Here is an 18,539-nt window from a genome sequence, read left to right as displayed (position 1 = left end):
TCATTATCTTTCCTAATTACTCTGCCAAGAACTTTCAACATGACATGGAAATAAAAGTGAGTATTCATATCGTGTTCCAAGAAAAGTCTGATTTACTAATCCAGTTCAGCTCCAAGTTCAGTTTCTCTCACACCAAGGAGTTTGCCAGGACTGCCCACCTGGACACATAGGAAGGCGACAGTTGTGAAGACTCAAAGGCACTAGCTGTGGTTGGCTGGAGTTGTCTGTTCTTTCTTTACACAATCAGTTTCCTGAATATACATAGGGAATGTCTCACATGCCATTTTCTCCTCATTAAATCCACCTTTCTTTAATATATCCAGTATCATGACATATGCAGGTTCTCCTGCTTTGGAAATTCATGTGAGTAAAATCATACATTTTACATAGAGATATTTTTTACACAAAATTATGCAACTTATTCATGTTGTAAATAGTTATGGATAGTTTATGATAGCTGTAGAGTGCTTTATAACAATACACACTTTCTTCATTGTAGTTATATGGGAAATTGGGTGTATGCCATGGGAGGCTATTATTAATAGTACTTTTCTTTTAGATTTAGTTATTCTTGTTGGAAAAGTAGATTTACACAGAGATAAGGAGACAGAGAATGAGAGAGAGTGATTTCATTCACTGATTCCCTTGCCAACTGACTGTATAACTGAAGCTGGACTCATCTGCAGCCAAGAACTTCTTCCAGGCCTTGCATGTGAGAATAGAATTCAAGTTCCAGTCTTCTTTGCCTTCGCAGCCCAGCAGCGGGGATCTGAATCCAAAGGGAAGCAGCCAAGATCAGAACTTGTCCCAGTACCCACTTGCTCTCTGGCTTCCCAAGGATAGACTCTAGGGATAGGCAGCCCCTGAAAATGGTTGATGTATTCCTCACCTTCTGTTCTCTGTTTCGACAAGTCAGTGAAAATGCTAATGCTAAGATGTTTCATATTTCTAATTTGAATACTTTCAAGAGTTCCTGGAGAGGTGAGGCCTAACAGTAGCGGAATGTGGAGAGAGAAACCAAGAAAAGATAAATGTTTGCAGCTATGTAAGTGTGTCCAGGTTGCTTCCTGCATGTCTTTAGAATAATTTATATTGTGGTGGAAGCTAGAACACTGGTTTAACTGATGGGTTTTATGCTAATGACCATTTGTTCCTCTCAGGGTTTTGATTCCAACTGGATTGTCATGGTTAGTCCATTTGCTAATTTCTAGTGGGCACTTCCATCCCCAAGCTTGGTTAATGATGGCTCCTTAAAACATCTTAGACTTGTCTGATGCACCTAGACTTGTCTCTTGCACCCTGCCACACTGTCTCTCACGGGGAGCAGTCTATCAGACATTTTGTCTGAACTAAAAGCTTGTCTCTCTCTCTCTCTCAACTGCCTCTGAACCTAACATTTTTCTCCAGTCCTTTGCTTTTATGGTGTTGATGGGCATACTTTGGCTGCTTCGAACTTAACGGGGTGCTGTGAGGAACGTCAGTCTGGAATATTAGTGGATACTTGTCACATGCCATCATGCAACAATCTTGCAAGGAATAAGGTTGCAGGACAGGAACTGAAAGAGAAATACAAGATTTAAGATTAATAGCTATGAGCAGGAAAGTTGGTGTACTCTCAAGGTGAGCAAGAGAGTTCAGATACTGTTTTATTAGGTATCTTCCAATATGTCATTACAGGGATCTGAGTGTGTTGTTGAAAAAGGAAAATCAGAGATCATGGAAAATGCCCTCCTGCCTTCCCCTTCCTTAACCTTTAAAAACATGAAATTTGTGTTGAATAGATGGACATCCCTCAGCAGCTTGTCTCCGGTGGTTCTATGGCCAAAGAACTTGGCCTCATCCTCTGTGGCCTTGGGAAATGTTGGCACGTTTCCCCAGGAGGATAGAGTTTATTTGGCCTGTTCCTAGCCCTGGGCCTCCTCATTTCCCACTTCTCCTTTGGGAAACCCTGGATATCATGAGAGGTTAGGGTGACTGTTTTGGCTGTTTCGAGCTGAGTAGGGTAAAGTACAGGCAAGTGGACAAACCAAAGTTCTATCAGAAGGTGACACAGAAGGGGCCACAGTGCCAGCTAGCAGGAACTGTTTCTACCTGAGGTTTTATGTGTGTATACACACATGACCGCATAGAACATCATTGTTTCAAGTCTGGATGAAACATAAGTAACATTTGGGGAGGGGTGGGGAGAATCCAAGTACCTATGAAACTGTGTTACATAATACAATGTAATTAATGAAGTAAAAAAAAAAAAAGAAAAAGAAACATAAGTAACAGATTAAATACAACAAGTCCCAAAGTACAGAGTCACTAAGGACCCAGAAAAGCACCACTGCTACCCAAATCCTGAGGTTTTCCCATGGAGAGGTGAATATAAATTGACAGGAGGGGAAACAGAGCTCTGAAAAAATTAAGCACTTAAGGATACAACGTGTACACACATAGCAACAATATTACAGGACATTACAATAAATCAGTTCAACAACAGTTTAAGACCCTTCTGTGCTTTTAAAATTACAAGTTGTTAGAATTACTTCCTGTTCTTAGTAACATGAGTTTTCCATGGTTTTCAAATGATTTTTTTTATTTATTTATTTAAAAAATTAAAAAAAAATTTTTTATTATATTTTTGACAATCTTTACATAGTTAATTACGGTAAAAAGGTTCAGGGGCTATAAGGAATTGGGTAAGACTATTATGTCCATATTGTTTCCTTCTTGTATCTGAGGTAAAGGGGAATATTGAGGGAGAAGCCCCACCCAGTCTCCCACCCACCCCAAGTCCCGGATGTGGGGCATGCTCTGAGATACTTGCTCAAGTGGTTTGATAGGTCACCAGTTATGAATTGCTGCCAGTCTTGCCACTCCAAGCACGATGAGGTCGCTGAAGAATCCACTGATTGACACAGTCCATCATAGAGTCTCATTTGCCCAGTATTTCACTGCCAACATTTAGCTGAGGTGGTTGGTTGATTTGCTCTGTCTTCTGTCTTTTCTTGGCTAGGGTTCTGAGTCCACAGTATGATTGGGCAGATCCCCAAAGAAACTTTGAGGTGTTCCCAGACCAGATTCTTGTATGTTCTAGCAAGCACAGGGCCCGGCACAGTCCATCAGCACAATCAGTTGGTGGTTGCAATTGCTGGGTTGGTTCTGTTTTCAGTCCCGACTTCCACTGGAACCAATGGGTGTTGCAGTCCAGCCTGGTTTTGCCCAGCACATGCTCGGCCCTCACATAAACCAGTAGGAGCTGCAGCTTAGTCACAGCGACCCACAATAACCCCCACCAGGCCTGTCTCCTACCCTGCTTTGCCAGTGTGTGTGTAGCAGACTAATCCAATCTGTCCCACATCCCATTTGGCTCTTATACTTGTCAATGGGTATTAAAGCTTAGTTCCATCTAACCAGCTCAACTATCCAGCCCTCACGGTTGTTGTTGAGTGCCTCTCTGTCTAGCCACCCCAGCCCCTGTCCTTGTTTTCATGCCCTCCTGTGGCAGTGGTAACCCAAGAGGGAGGAGCCCAATATTTCCCTCCCAGGTATCTCTCAATCCCGGATTATGCACTCTCCAGCCAGGTGGTTCTGTGGTTTGACTTGAGAGAATCAGCCCCCAGTGCCAGCTTCTGCCAGCTGATGCTGTGGCTAAGCCCAAACAACCCTCACCCACTCTAATTTATGCTTGCACCAGCAGGAATAATATTCCCAGCCTGGCTTTTGCCTGAGCTAGTCCACATGAGGAGCACAGGTGTTGTAGCCCTGCTTAGTCTGGTCTACCCCCATCCCAGCCCACGCTCTCCAGTGGGAGTAGCTGTCCAGCGAGGAGACGATCCCTTTAATCCCCCTGCTGGCTCTGCCCCCTCCCTTTCTGGTTCTCACGCGTGCTGGTTGGGTGTGCAGTCACATCCAGTACAGGAAACCACGCCCTGGCATTCCATATTGTGCACTGGTTTTTGTCGCGGCTGAACCTGGCTCGACCCACACTCTGTTCTGGTGTCCGGATTTGCCAGTGGATGACATGAACTGATTCAGCCTGGACTGCCCCCGACCCATGCCAAATGTATGCCAGTGGGAAACTTTCCATGGCCTATTCTGGGCTGTTTCCTATCATGCTTCTTGTGCTTACCTGCAGGGATTGTGTCCTGCCAGAGGAGTTGCCCAGGCTCCTCCATCAGAACCTCTCGCAATCCCAGATTTTGCACATACCAGGGGGTCCATGGGCCAGCCCTACTCAGTTCACCTCCTGTCCTAGCAGGAACAGTGGCTTTTCTTGGTTGGCTTTCAACCCATTCTGGTTTTTGCTGTTGGATGTTTCAGCCCAGCATGGCTCATCCATACCCACATACGGCTCATACATGGCTCAGTAGGGGTTGAGACCTAGCCTAGTCCGTCCCACATCTACCATGGTTCTCCAGGACACCAGATGGTGTTGGGGTCTGGCCTGGCTCAGTGCATCCAGTCCCAGTCCACACTAGTGCCAAGGGAGACTACAACTGTTTCTTGGTTAGAACGGAGCCCCCATTCCAGCACACGTGCCCCTTAGTGGGACCCTCAACCCAGTTAGGGTGTCCCCTTAGCTCCCCAACCAGGCCTGTTCCCAGCCTTAGATCACGTGCATGCCAAAGGTTGCTCTGACTCAGCTTGGCTCAGTCCCTCACTTGTCCTGGCCTCTGCTTTAGACACTGTGGCTTAGTGTCCTTGACTCATGTAGACCCGTAGGTGCAAGAGCCTAGCTCGGCATGACCTGTGCTCCATCCTGACTTCTAGGTTCGCTTGTAGGCTAAGGTTTGCTCAGTCCTGCCCAGTACATCCTGTTCCATTATCAATTGACTCATTAACCAGATGTTGGAGCTACTTTGCCCAGCTTGTCTGATCCTCAGGTCTGGACCACATGTTCACCAGTGGGAGCTATGACTCGCCAGGAGAGTTTCCCAAGTTCCTCCACTTGATCCACTCCCAGACCCAGTTCTTATACATGCCAATGGGTTTTAGGCCAGTGCCCGGTGCAATCTGACCTTCCATTTGGCCATATATGAGCTGGTGAATGTTGCAGCCCAGCCCACCCCACACCCTATTCAGGAGGCACATTTGGGAGCTGCTGCCTTGACAAGTCCAGACTGTTGCGGGTTCCTTTACCTGTGATTGATGGCAGGCTCCTTGGTCACACCTAGCTTAGTCCAAAACCACCCAATCTGTTGGGCTAACCAGTGGGGCTAGAATTTCCACAGGGTGTGGCTCACACATTCCCCACAGAATCTACCTCCAGATATGGTTCTTGAGTGCTACTTAATGTAATGGCCCTGCCTAATGTGACCAGTCTCCTGATCCATCATCATGTCAGGTAAAAGGATATCCTGTTGGACAAGCCCCGAGCCTTAGCTTTTGCATGAACTGGTGTTCGGTGCTCAGCATTGTTCAGTGATTACAAGTTCTTCAAAGGAAGAGTTCCTGTCATTGGTAATCTTTAGGATTGACTCAGATCCCAGAGGCACAGTGGGATCAACCTGGAGCTACCTAAGCAGCGATTCAAAGAACCAAAACCCCAGAGCTCCCCGTCCGGGTGGCCAGCAGGCAGAGCCTGGCACCAAATGGCGCACTGGCCGCCCAGGGACAGCTCACCATGTGCACATGATGTCTGGGGTTGGGATCTGAGCAAGACGCTTCATCCTGCGTCCCCTCCAACAGCTGGGAGGCTGCTGGAAGTTTAAACCCCCAGACACAAGGTTGCACCCCTCCCCAATCCCATTCACTGCCCAATGAGGGTGGTGGCTGGGCTCCGGGCCTACCCAGTCATGAAGACTTCCCCCTCAGTGTACTCACCCCAAAGGAAGCAGCCCCCGAACCCAGGCAGGCCCACCTGGGGACAGCTCACCAGGTGCACATGGTGGCTGGAATCGGGATCCGAGCAAGACGCCACGTCCTAAGACCCACCAGCAGCCGGGAGGCTGCTGGAAGTTTAAACCTGCAGGCTCAAGTTCGTGCCCCTTCCCAATCCCATTCACTGCCCAATGAGGGCGGTGGGTGGGCCCCGTGGCCTACCCAGTCACAGAGACTTCCCCTCGGTGTACTCACCCTGAAGGAAGCAGCCCCTGAACCCAGGCAGGCCTGGGGACAGCTCACCACGTGCACATGGTGGCTGAAGTCAGGATCAGAGCATGACGCCCCATCTTGTGGCCCACCAGCAGCCGGGAAGCTGCCGGAAGTTTAAACCCCTTCAAATGATTTATAAGTGTAAATAGAGGAGGATAGTAAATTGTGGATTGTAAGAGAAGATTCCAAACCTTCCTGCCTGAAACCATAAAACTCATTAACTTTTAGACCTTTGGGCCTTTTTAAAGTAAGATAACATTATAACTAAAAACATAAAAAAGGTCATTAGACTCCTGTAACCTTTGGACATTTGTATCAGTAACATTTTTATATTAAAACAAAATTTTGTGCTGCTTTACATCTCAACAGTACTTTTAATATGGTCCAAGAGACATACATGGTCCAACATACCAGATTGCAAAAGAGAGAAAAAAAAAATGTTTAGGCTGCCCTTTGGGGTCACTAAAGCTTCAGGGAGTAGCTGGTTTACACAGAAAGAGCAATAAAGGAAGTTGTGAGGAAGGAAGGATACAAGAGCAGTCATACCTGCTTCTAGGAGAAAGAGCTAGTTTAAGTGTCTGAGGTGGCTGGGCGGGAAGAGAGGAACAAGAGATCAGAGTCCGGCAGGAGTTTTCTAGGTTGGTCATTGGAATCCCTGCACCTGGTGTCAGGGATTTATGCGAGGGTAACACCCAAGAGCAAAAGTCTGAAGAGAGTTTCAAGGACAGTTTACACTCGCCTGTCACCCACAGTGAGAAGAATCTTCATTGCTCTGACTGATGTGGCCTGTAGAGTTAGCAATGGTGGAAAGGCTAAGAGAGGATTCCTTTACAATCTAACCCCGTCGCGGTCAGAAGAAGCGATTTCGGCAGCTCAGATCTCCCAGTGGGGAAAGAAGATATGAGACAGCATGCCACCTTCAGAAGGGAGACTATGAAAGGCAAGGGAGAAGAAAGGCAAGATGGAGGACAGGGTCCAATCACGTGGGACAGCCTGGCTGGCGGTCTTCCCAGGTGACCAGAGCTGGGTGCTTGGCTGTCAATCTTTGGCCCTCACCCACTGCTTGCAACATAAACAAAGGGAGTTCAGAGGAAGAGAATTTCAGAGCCACATTTTGGCTCCTAATCAGAGACCTGGCTCTGGCCAGAGGTCAGTCCCTGGCCTTCTCCAGAGTTACGCAAGGAAATGTTATGTTCAGAGGGGCGGGTGGGGGAGAGAGAGAGAGAGAATATGACAGAATGCCAGAGAAAAAGAGAGGGCTTCTAATTCAGGCAAAGTGTTTTACTAGTCAGAGGGGAGTCTGATGGATTGCTCCCCTGTGGGAGACAGTGGGACACTTCCACATGGCAATGCATAAGGAAAATGGCTGTTCAGAATATACAGCACTGGGGTTTTACACGTCTTAGGCAGAGGGGGTGGGAGAAGGCAGCAGCTCCTCCATTTGCACAGGCAAGCAGTGACTGGGGTTGAGTGAATGTACTCATCTTGGTGGGCTGAGACTGGGTCTGGGGGTGGTGCCTGTTGGGCATTCCAGACATACCTAAAGAGATTAGTCCTGGATGATCCCCTGGACTCACTCTGCCTCAGACCAGCATTCTGCTCTGCCCAAGCTAACACTGAGAGAAATAAATGATATGTGAATTATATTTCAATGAAAATATTGAAAAACAAGTTTTAGTATGAGTACTTAAGTACTTATAGATCAATAGAAAGAGTACATGTCTCATATTCTTATCCCCTTCCAGGCATGTCTTCCAGTCATTCCTAGGCAGTATACTTCCAAAGCTCTTACACAGTTGTTAGTACCTTACCTAAAAATCCACATTTATTTATTATAAGAATGAACTGGATCGTGAGTATTTAAAAAAAATCTGTATTTCTATATTAAGAGTAGCAAGAAAATAATCTGTGTGGAAAAGAGGATAAATGCAATTGAAAAGACAATGATAATTCAGGATAAAACAGAATGATAGACTTATGAATATTTATAAAAGACAATACTAGTCTCAAAATAGGGGGGGAAATCAGTGAGGGGGAGGAGATTTGGGAAAGGGGAAAAGAAATCCCAGAGACTATGGAGGTGTACCACAAGATAATTAATAACACTAATTTTAAAATATTCTAAAAAGCCATATACCTATAATATTTTTAAAAATGTTTTAAAACAACATGGATTTTAAGCTTCTGTTGTTATGCCTTTTTTTGGTAAAGGTCTCTTGCTCTCACTGTTTTTTTCTAAGCTGCCTTTCAGGCCAGCTGGTATGTACACACATCTGGACTCTAAGGAGATTGTTGAGAAAGAACTTCCTCTCTTCATACCCATGCTCCATGTGCCCCAAATACAACCCCAGACATTAGAAAATCGAAGTATTCCTAAAAAACTACCCCAGACAGTGACAGCCAGATTATTCTGTAAAAAAACAAAGCAATCACAACAGTGTATAGACCACCATGCATAGAAATGTCATATAAAACTTTTCTCAAATCCATGAGAGAAATTGTAACAGCTCCAAGCACAGGAAGATAAAGACAACATGGATTTTTATAACGAGTTTACAGATTTCAGTATGTGAGGAATAGGAAACAGAATAATCTGGCTGTCACTGTCTGGGGTAGTAGCTCAGCTACGTTGGGGATTTTCCTACTCCAGCTCTGAACAGCTCATGTATTTTGTCCCAATGCTCTCTCTGCACTATAGGGCTACACCTTCCTAACCTGATTGGCCATCCTGTCTCTATGCATTGCCTTTCATCATGTGCTTTTGCAAATTTGATTCATTCTCAAGTTTTTTTTGCATGTGCAGTCTGTTTTTTGTTTGTTTTGTTTTTCATAGGATCTTGTCATGTGAGTAAACTTATGATCTGAGTTCATTTGTAATTTAGATACCAACTATTTTCTTACCTTTCCTAACTGGATCCTCAGGACTATAGAGGAAAAAGATTCCAGATTCTTGAAGTAAACTGGTTTCTCATAGCAACCTTATCTGGTGAGTTGACTGTCCAAATGGGGAACAGCATGAGCCTGACTGCTTGTCCAGAAATGGTTAAACACCAGCACACATAGCCAAACATTATAAATACACATATGAAATTGTCACATGAACAGGAAACTAGAGAGTTAGAGGTAATGAAAAATTCATGTTTCATATTATGCATAAATGTTTAAACACAATAGGATAGATTTTATTTAATTTTATAACTTCCTTTAATTTTTAAAATCCTAATTTTATTTTTTTTAAAGATTTATTTTATTTTTATTGGAAAGGCAGATATACAGAGATGAGAGACAGAGGAAGATCTTCCGTCCAATGACTCACTCCCCAAGCAGCTGCAATGGCTGGAACTGAGCCAATCTGAAGCCAGGAGCCTCTTCCGGGTCTCCCATGCAGTTGCAGGATCCCAAGGCCTTGGGCTGTCCCAGGCCACAGGCAGGGAGCTGGATGGGAGGTGGGATGGCCGGGATTAGAACTGGCACCTATATGGGATCCCGGGGCGGTGCGTGCAAGGCGAGGACCTTAACCACTACACTATCATGCTGGACCCAATCCTAATTTTATTTTGATAGGAATTGAAAGAGATAGGCAGAGCTTTCTCATTTACTATTTCCCTTCCAATGTATGTGAAACAGCAAGGGATTGATGAGGATTAAGTTGAGAACCAAAAACACAATTAGGGTCTCATGTGGGGGTTAGCAGCTGAAACCATTGGGCTTTACCTCTTTCCTCACAGTGTACAAATTAGCCAAAATCTGGAATAGTGAGCAGAAGTAGGACCCAGCTCAGGTACATCAATACAGGATGTGGGTGTCCTGGAGGCATCTTGGGCTGCTGTGCTGCAAACATTCTTCCTCATTCTTAATGTTAATAAAATAGAACATGGAAGTTATAATGTGTTTTCACTAGGTACATACCACCAATGCAATGCAACTTATGAATTCCAGGTTTTATTATCAGGAGAATTTTATGGAGGATGAAAGTGTGCTTTCCTGCATTGGTGAAATCAACAAATAGAGTTTGAGGGACAGAAGACTTGCGAAGATGTGCTTAGGGATGGTCTTCTCAGGTCTCCTCACTGGTGAGGACTGGGTGAGTAACAGGTGACACACATGCCTGAAACCATTTGACTTGCTCAGATGGGGTCAGTTATTTTCTTTAAATGGGAACAAAGCACAGCTGATCTCATAGGAGGGTGGAACAGAGATAAACCCATTATCTACGGGGGTGGGGTCGATAGCCTTTGGATCAACCAGTGGTTTTAAGGTGAAGTGCTGCAAGATGGTGGTCAGGATTAAAACCAGCTCCATGAGGGCCAGTCCCTCTCCAACACAAGCTCTTTTTCCTAAAAGAGACACAACATTAACTATACACACAGTAGACACAGATAACCATGAACTCAATAAAGATACTAATGAGAAGCTGATGAACAAATTCACTTCTACTTAGACAGAAAGGTAACTTCATTTCCTCACCACGTGTTAATGTGTATATGTCCTGGGAATAAACATTTTGTGTGCAACCCCTTAGGACTACTGTGCTGAGGCTTGGCAGTGCTCCTTTTTTGCACACATGTACACAAACACACACACACACATACACACACTCACACACACATCCAAATTGGCATGATGCAAACACTGTGCTTTTCCGCCTCTGACCCAAAATTTAACAACAGATTTATTTTCCCACAATTGTATTCGGAAGCATATCTCAGTCTCGTCACACACCCAATGAAATAGTTTTCAAAAGCTTACAAAATACAGCAGTAACAGGAACAAAAGCCATATCTTATAAAAGTCATATGTAGTTACATTTTTTCTCATTCTATTTTATTTTTATCTGCCCTAATTTGAATAGTTTAGAAAGAATCTTCTGTATTTTTATGTATTATTTCATACAGCATTGATGTGATAGGGACATTATTAGTTTTATTTCACTTTGTATTTTTGAATAGGGAATGTGAACCTGTCCGTGAAATCCCCCACACCCACCATGGGGGGAGGGAGGGGGGAGAATCCCAGATTCTATGTAATTACAACACAATGTAATTAATGAATAAATTCAATAAAAAAAAGAAATTCCCCACACCATCCAGGAGGTTCTAGCCCTTTGACTCCTTCCATCAGGTTCTCCACATTCAACAGTTACTGACCATGCACCAGAACCCAAACATACTGGCCACCTGCAGTTCATCTCAGACCCTTATGCTTCCTTTAATGGGAGAGCTGTTCCCCTGTGTCCCACCATAAGATAAACTGCATATGGTTTTGGATTCAACCCAGACATCATAGATTGCTTTATAATATCCGTAATGCATCATTGGTGTACAGAATTCTACCTTACCTATTTCAACAAATCAATCATGTAACTACTATGGTGCATTTTAAAATGTTATGTAAGTAACTAATCTGACTCCTGGAGTAAATATGTTAAGGAAAAATGCAAATCTTTCAATGATAGCAAAAGGATCAGGACAAAAGCTGGTCTGGCTTCAAATAAAGTAGGCAGAAAAGGCATGAATGAGCAGTGGCTTGTTAGGGATTATCTACAAACATTGCACACACTCCTGGGACTGCACTATGAAAAGTCTCTCAAGAGAAATTTGTTTTTCCCAGTCAAGAGCAAAAGTCTTATTTCTGCCTATCTTTCAGTTACTTATACAGAAAAAATCCTCACTTTGCAATCTGCCTATTAGTTGTTTTTTAGATTATACTGAAAACTCTCTATTCTGTCTCTATCTAGATGCTCCTGTATTTGTCGTTTTAGCCTTACTGTGCACAGCCAACACAGTCCTCTAGACTTGATAACGTGGATATAATCTCCCCTTTGGATTATGAATAAATTCAGAAGATCAGATGTGAGAAAGGCCAGACTATTTACTCTCTAAATCCCATCATTCATGTTCATATTCATCTTCACAAAGATGCATTTCCTGGTGAGACATCAACTTCCTCAAGCTAAAGGTCTGCCCAGGTTTCAGGGCCACCCTCCTTCCTGTGACCCTACAGAACCAGGATGGGTTCGTTTTCCTCATGGAATGAGTCTTCACTGCTTCTCCGCATATTTACTTCCATTTTTCCAGCCCCATCTAAAGAAACTATCTGTTCAGTAAACTGATCATTTAAATCTTTATAACTGTGGCATCTGTTTCTTCCTGGATCTCTTACAAATTGAGGGATGATTCAAATGCGTTGTTTTCTCCATGACAATTTCCCTGTAAACAAGTATGTTTGCTTCTGAGTGCATACTTAGCCGAAGTCTGGAGCCTCCAGCAAACCATTCCTCATGCTTGAGTCACATAGTCTGATTGTTCCTCTTTCTCTATTAGGAGGCACTTGTTTCCCACTCACTTTGCTATTTTTGAGTGAGTGCAAGGGATTGCTACATGTGGCAAGCTCTGGATACTGTACTGAATGAACTGGCTTCAGGAGTTGATGAGGAGAGCCTTGATAGGACTGGGGTTCTAGGAGAGTTTGAAAATCTCAGGATTCATCAGGAAGCAGACACTTTGAATGCTGCCTGCATCCCAAGGAAAAACTGCCTGGACCTTAGAAGCGATGCCTCCAACTCAAGCAAAATGCAGCTCCACTATCCTCATACTTATGGCAAGTTCAGAGGAGCCTGCTTGAAAAGCCCAACTTCATCTCATCTGCCATGGAGATGAAAAGGAAAGTTACCTTGGCCCTTAGTGGATCTAGCTAATTCTCTGATTACAAGTACTGGCATCTCATTTTTGCAACGATTTGCATCCTGTTTGTTTTGTTTACAGACCAGCTTCATACATGTAGCCTGGGGAATAGTGATGGATGGTTGAGACCTTTGGGACCCTGACCCATAAGGCAGATCCATGAATGGCTTTTGCATCCTGGCTACAAACATGTTAGCTACTCCCATGATGACCATTTTTGGGAATAAATCAGTGGATGAAGATTTCTCTCTCTCTTTCTTGCTTTCTCTGCAAATCTACCTTCCCAATAATAGTTAAATCTAGAGAAAAGAAAGTTTGCTTGCCTGTGGAGAAAGGCATGAAGTAGTCACTCTTCTTGAAATTGCCACTTGCATCCAGGAAGTGGCCAGGGTCAAACTTCTCAGGGTTGGGAAATTCTTTCTCATCATACAGGACAGAAGTCAGAGATGGTAATATTTCTGTGCCCTGATAGAGAAACACACAGATAGAGTGCATAAAGCATATACACCAACAGAAAATGAGAACTTTGTCATGTAATGCTTTTGTGTCATAAATGATGAGAATGAAACATGAAAGAAAAGGAGAATATTTGGTTCAGATGACACAGAATAAATCAGTGTCCCAACTAACAGTTCTGAAGTCATATAGGATATGTACAGGACACCATTCACTGCCTTCAAACCCATCGCCATCAGTTTATAACCTGACACAAAGACCTACACGTCACTAAAATACTCCATTGTTTCCTTTCCCCTGACAATAACTAGCAAAAATAGTGTTGATGTCTCTGCAAATCAGGGCATTCCCTTTACACATAGGGTAATGCCCTCAGTGTAGCTTACAGTAAGACCAGCCATACTCTTGAAACTTGTATTCCCATCAATCAGAGCAGCTGGTAACCGCAGATGCTTCTTACCTTATCACAGAATTTATCCTGCTGAACTCATGAAAACAAGAAAGTATGACTGTTCTTATAATGATTACGTTCAGAATATCATTTCTCCTTCCCAGAGAGCATGGCATATGGTTTTCCTTTGTAATTAAAGCAGCAGAGATAAAAAATTGACTCCTGGAACTTATGAGGAAGATTCCAGAGAAGGAGTAATATTTGAGTAGTAGTGTTCTCAAAAGTGTACAAATCCATTGTCTTAACACAATGACTGTGGGTTGATATCACTCGACATAAAAAAAAAGTGCATATAGAGTTACCATGATTCCTTGAGATTTCAGAAGCACCAGTAGATATGAGCCCTTGTGCAATGATAGAAGGAGTTAAGGGATAACCAAGTCATTCTCCAGAGAATACACTTGGTGTTTCAGATATTCTCTGGTGACACCCATAATGCCAAAATTCAGAGCAAGGAATCTGGCCTGAAGTATGGCATGCCCAAAGAATAGAAGCAAATTAACTCACAATGTCTAAATCCTCACCTTGAAAGCACTGGGATCCCATGTGGTCACCTGTTCATGTTCTGGCTGCTGCCCTTCCCATCTAGTTCTTTTGTTGTGGCCCTTGGAGAGCAGTAAAGATAGTCCAAAGCCTTGGGACCCTGCACCTGTGTTGGGTGCCCAGAGGAAATACCACGTTCCTGGCTTTGAACTGACTCAGCTCTGGTCATTATGGTAATTTGTGGTGTGAACCACGGGATGGATGATTCTTCTCTCTCTCTTTCTCTCTGTAAACCTACCTTTCTAATAAAAATAAACAGATAAATTCAATAAGTAAAGATGAAGGGCATCACAGAATTTCCATCCAGTGGCTCTGAAATTCTATGTAGAGGAAAGATGTGTTACTGAGGAAAAGATGTTGGAGAGTTAGGAGTCTGAAGATGTTCAGGGCTGAAGTATCATGGAAATTGGTGAAGCAAGTTGATTCAGGCTGTACAGCATGGCTATTGGATACAATTTGAAATACACCAGAAGCTGCTAATAGTGATACAGACTTGAAGATTCCAAAATGGAAAAAGCTTTAAGTATGGGGAGCCATATTTTATATTGACATGATGCATGTGGTGTTTTGTTTGCTAACGAATCACCATCTCAACCAGAAGCAGGTCCTCAGGAGGTTCATGGTACACACAGTGAGAGGCCGAACTCAAAGCATGTGTCCACTTAGCTTCATTGTACACACAGGCAGAGGCCGAACTCAAAGCATGTGTCCACTAAGCTTCATGGTACACACAGGCAGAGGCCGAACTCAAAGCATGTGTCCACTTAGCTTCATGGTACACACAGGCAGAGGCCGAACTCAAAGCATGTGTCCACTAAGCTTCATGGTACACACAGGCAGAGGCCGAACTCAAAGCATGTGTCCACTAAGCTTCATGGTACACACAGGCAGAGGCCGAACTCAAAGCATGTGTCCACTTAGCTTAGGAACATTTGCTGCCTGAGACTGGCCATTGGAACCAAGGACCTCGTCAAGGTAGTGTCATTGTACAGTTTTTTTTTTTTATTTCAGATATTTGTCGCTAGTGCATCTCTGTCCTGCTTTGGCTTGCCAATGACTCTCCTTAATTTTCTCTGGCATTTGAATTCATAAAAAAAAGGTGGGCATGGACTGTGGGTAAGAAGGAGAATAACAGTCGCCATATAACTAAATGCCTAAATCTGTATTGTGATGCATGTGAATATCACACAGTTCACATAAATCAACCAACATTTAAGGAAAGAATAGTATTTGTGTCTGAGGGACAAAAGGAAAATGCTACCTACATAGAGAGTTCCTATCAGTTTGTTTTCAAAACAATTTCTGCCTGAACAAACTGGGTCAATAGGACTCTGATTAATGCATAAGAGTAATAAAATTCATAACAAAAAACAGGGAACCTTACAAGAAGTTGATCAGCAGATATGCAGTGAATGGAACTGTGTATGTACTGAAATATATTTGTAAGACTAAGCACGATTTATTTAGAATTTTTGCAACAAATTGAAAGGAAGTAGTATGCAGTCACAGAATGAGATTACAAACTCATAGAAGGCTTAATAGTCAATAGTCTATCATTGTACTATGGTTGTGTCCTCAGATTGGTAAAGTGGAGCATAGATAACAGGCCTCTCACCTTTGGAATGTGGTATCCTCTGAACTGAATGTTCTGAGTCACAGAAAGGGACAGAGTGTTAGGGATGAGGTCAATGTATCTCTGGATCTCGTGTATGACAGTGTCCATGTAGGGCATGCGGCTCCTGTCCTGCATGCAGGGGCTCCGATTTCTGCCAACCACACGCACAATCTCTTGTTGGACTTTAGTTGGCAAGGCAGGAATCAGAAGTAAGGAGTTTCACCTAACACTTTCACTATATGTGGTGCAAGAATGTGTACATGGGGAAATTATGCATACCAGCTCTACTTGGGAAACATGAAACAGACTTCAAATTCCTAGGCAGATTGGAAATTACATAGAGATTATAATAGGCACATGTAAAAGAAATAATTTACCCTAGTATTTACTTCTTAACTCAAGTCTTCTGTCAGGAGTACTTCACCTTAGTAACAGGAGTCTGTGATATTGAAGCCTCATAAAAATCATTTCATTTATTTACTTAGAGAATGACATTATTATATCCCATTAAAATGAATTAATGGGAGGAGGTCACATGCATGTCACATGAGCAATGCGTGTCATACACATCATTTTGGACATGTGTGTCACGTGCTCCATTCACTGCATTCACTGCAATGACACTGCAGTCCCAACACAACTACACAACACAACCACACAAGTATATAACACAACTACACAGCTACACAACTAAACAACACTGCTACACACAACTACATGCATCAGGTGTCACATGCATCAAATGCGTCATTTTGGACACATGCATCACACGTGTCATTTGGAACACATGTGTCATGTTGGACACACATGTCATTTTCTTCTAGGTCGTCTGATTTGTTGGCATATAATTGCTTGTAATGCTTCCTGATTATTCAATGTATGAAATGCCCATTGTTCTATTTCTTTTGGTTCATTCTCCCTCTGCCTTTTTGCTTTTGTTAGTTCGATTAGTGGGTACTATCTGCTTCTTGTGCTGAACATGAGAGCAGGGACTGGGGGAAGATGGGGCCAGTCAAGGCTACAACTCCTATTGACCTTGATGTGAACTGAGTTAGGGGGAGACCCAGACTGGTTTAACCAACTGTATCCGCTGTTGCAGGCATGAGCCATAGTAATGGCAACCCACAACTCCTCTACCAGGTTCGCACCTGGTCTTGTGTGTGCTGATGGGTGCTGGTGCCCAGTCTGTATCTGTGTAGGAGTCCCGGAAGAAACTCCTGATTCCTGGCTTCAGATAAACTCAGCTCTGCCTTTGCGGCCACTTGGGGAATGAATCAGTGAACAGAAGATCTTTCTCTCTGTTTCTCATTCTCTCTGTAAATCTGACTTTCCAATTAAAAAAACCTAAAAGAAACACATAGATATGGTTAACATAATGGGATGGTACAATATTTAAATGTGTCAAATAATCATATGGCACTCCATACATATCTGAAAGTTTTATTGTCAAATAATTAAAAAATGTAAAGTTTTGTACTGATACATGATGATGCTTTACTCTGTCACCAATTCTAACTTCCTAGAATAGAGCTGGGTTAGATTAGTAGATATCTGAGATCACATCTGTCTCTAATTAGTTATTATTTTCTCATCCTATGAAGACATGTCCTAGCAGGCGGATCAAGGGAAAGCCATTGATATCATCCCTCCAATGTAAGGTCATGTGCTTCTTTCAGATTTGGAGCTCCATGAGTTATAAAGTAAATTACTGCTTCTCTGTGACCTGCAATTTTAAGTTCTAAAGGTTACACAGAACACACTTTCGACCACCATTATGGGTCTTTTGTGGTACAATTATTAAATTAACTTTACATTAGAAATCAACTTACATTGATTTTCAGGATAACCAACTGTAGTACATAAAAAACAAACTTTATTAAGTTGAAATGGGTGGAAGCCAAGGAGACTCATGGACTCCCTCCTATACTACATCCTCTAACAATAGGCACCTGGCCTAGATACTAAGCCTTCAAAACCTGTTTGTATTTCTTTTCTTCTCTTTATTTGTTCTTTGTTTTTCCTTCTTTCTCTCCTCTCATTTATTTATTAGTATTTATTTGTTCAATCTTTATTAGGATAATTTTAGAGATTTTTACATTCATCTAATCATCCACTCATCCATCCATTCATTCATTTGTCCATCTGTCATTAGATGATAGCCTCTTTGTACCACTTGCAAGCACGGTGTTTGTTACATTCACATGTATACACAGCAAATGATTACCCTCTGTGTTACTTTCAGGAAAACGGAGTTGCATAGTTGAGGGTCTGGCCCTGTGAACTGTTTTTGCTCTTGGTCTCCACTTTATAGAACTTGAAACTGAAATCTCTGGTCAACCCGAAGGAGCTTGACCTCACTGCAATCATCAATGGATTAGTTTCTGCCTTCCTACCACCTCTGCTTCACTCCTGTTTTAAAAGGGGCATTCTGGCTGTTTCTGTCATCTGCAACTCCCTCTCCTCTCCCATCAGAGGCATTGTCTATCTCCTTCCCTCAATGGGTGCCTCTCTCATTTATTTAAAAAGATGTATTTGTTTGTGTGTTAAAGGCAGATTTTATAGAGGAAGAAAGACAGAAAGAGAGGTTTTTGAACTCCTGATTCCTTTCCCCAAGACAAACCAGTGTCAGTGCATAGCTGAGAGCCAGGAACGTCTTCTAATTCTCCCGCATGGGTACAGGGGCACAGGCATCGGACCACTCTCTGTGTCT

The 18,539-nt window shown here is 43.0% G+C and overlaps 1 protein-coding gene across 1 annotated transcript; it reads right to left on the bottom strand.

The window, feature by feature from the left end:
* Positions 1 to 10,024: 10,024 nt before the first annotated feature.
* On the bottom strand, positions 10,025 to 15,957 carry LOC131481796 (cytochrome P450 2C30-like). Its single transcript, XM_058672035.1, has 3 exons — positions 15,830 to 15,957; positions 13,088 to 13,229; positions 10,025 to 10,418 (listed from the first exon to the last, which is right to left on the bottom strand). Exons 1-3 carry the CDS (start codon positions 15,944 to 15,946, stop codon positions 10,219 to 10,221), a joined length of 459 nt encoding a protein of 152 aa, XP_058528018.1. The 5' UTR covers positions 15,947 to 15,957; the 3' UTR covers positions 10,025 to 10,218.
* Positions 15,958 to 18,539: the final 2,582 nt, after the last annotated feature.

The sequence above is a fragment of the Ochotona princeps genome, chromosome 13 (genome assembly GCF_030435755.1).
Source record: "Ochotona princeps isolate mOchPri1 chromosome 13, mOchPri1.hap1, whole genome shotgun sequence".
Taxonomy (NCBI): Eukaryota; Metazoa; Chordata; class Mammalia; order Lagomorpha; family Ochotonidae; genus Ochotona; species Ochotona princeps.
Note: the sequence above shows the minus strand (reverse complement) of the source record. Positions and strands in the feature narration are given on the sequence as shown.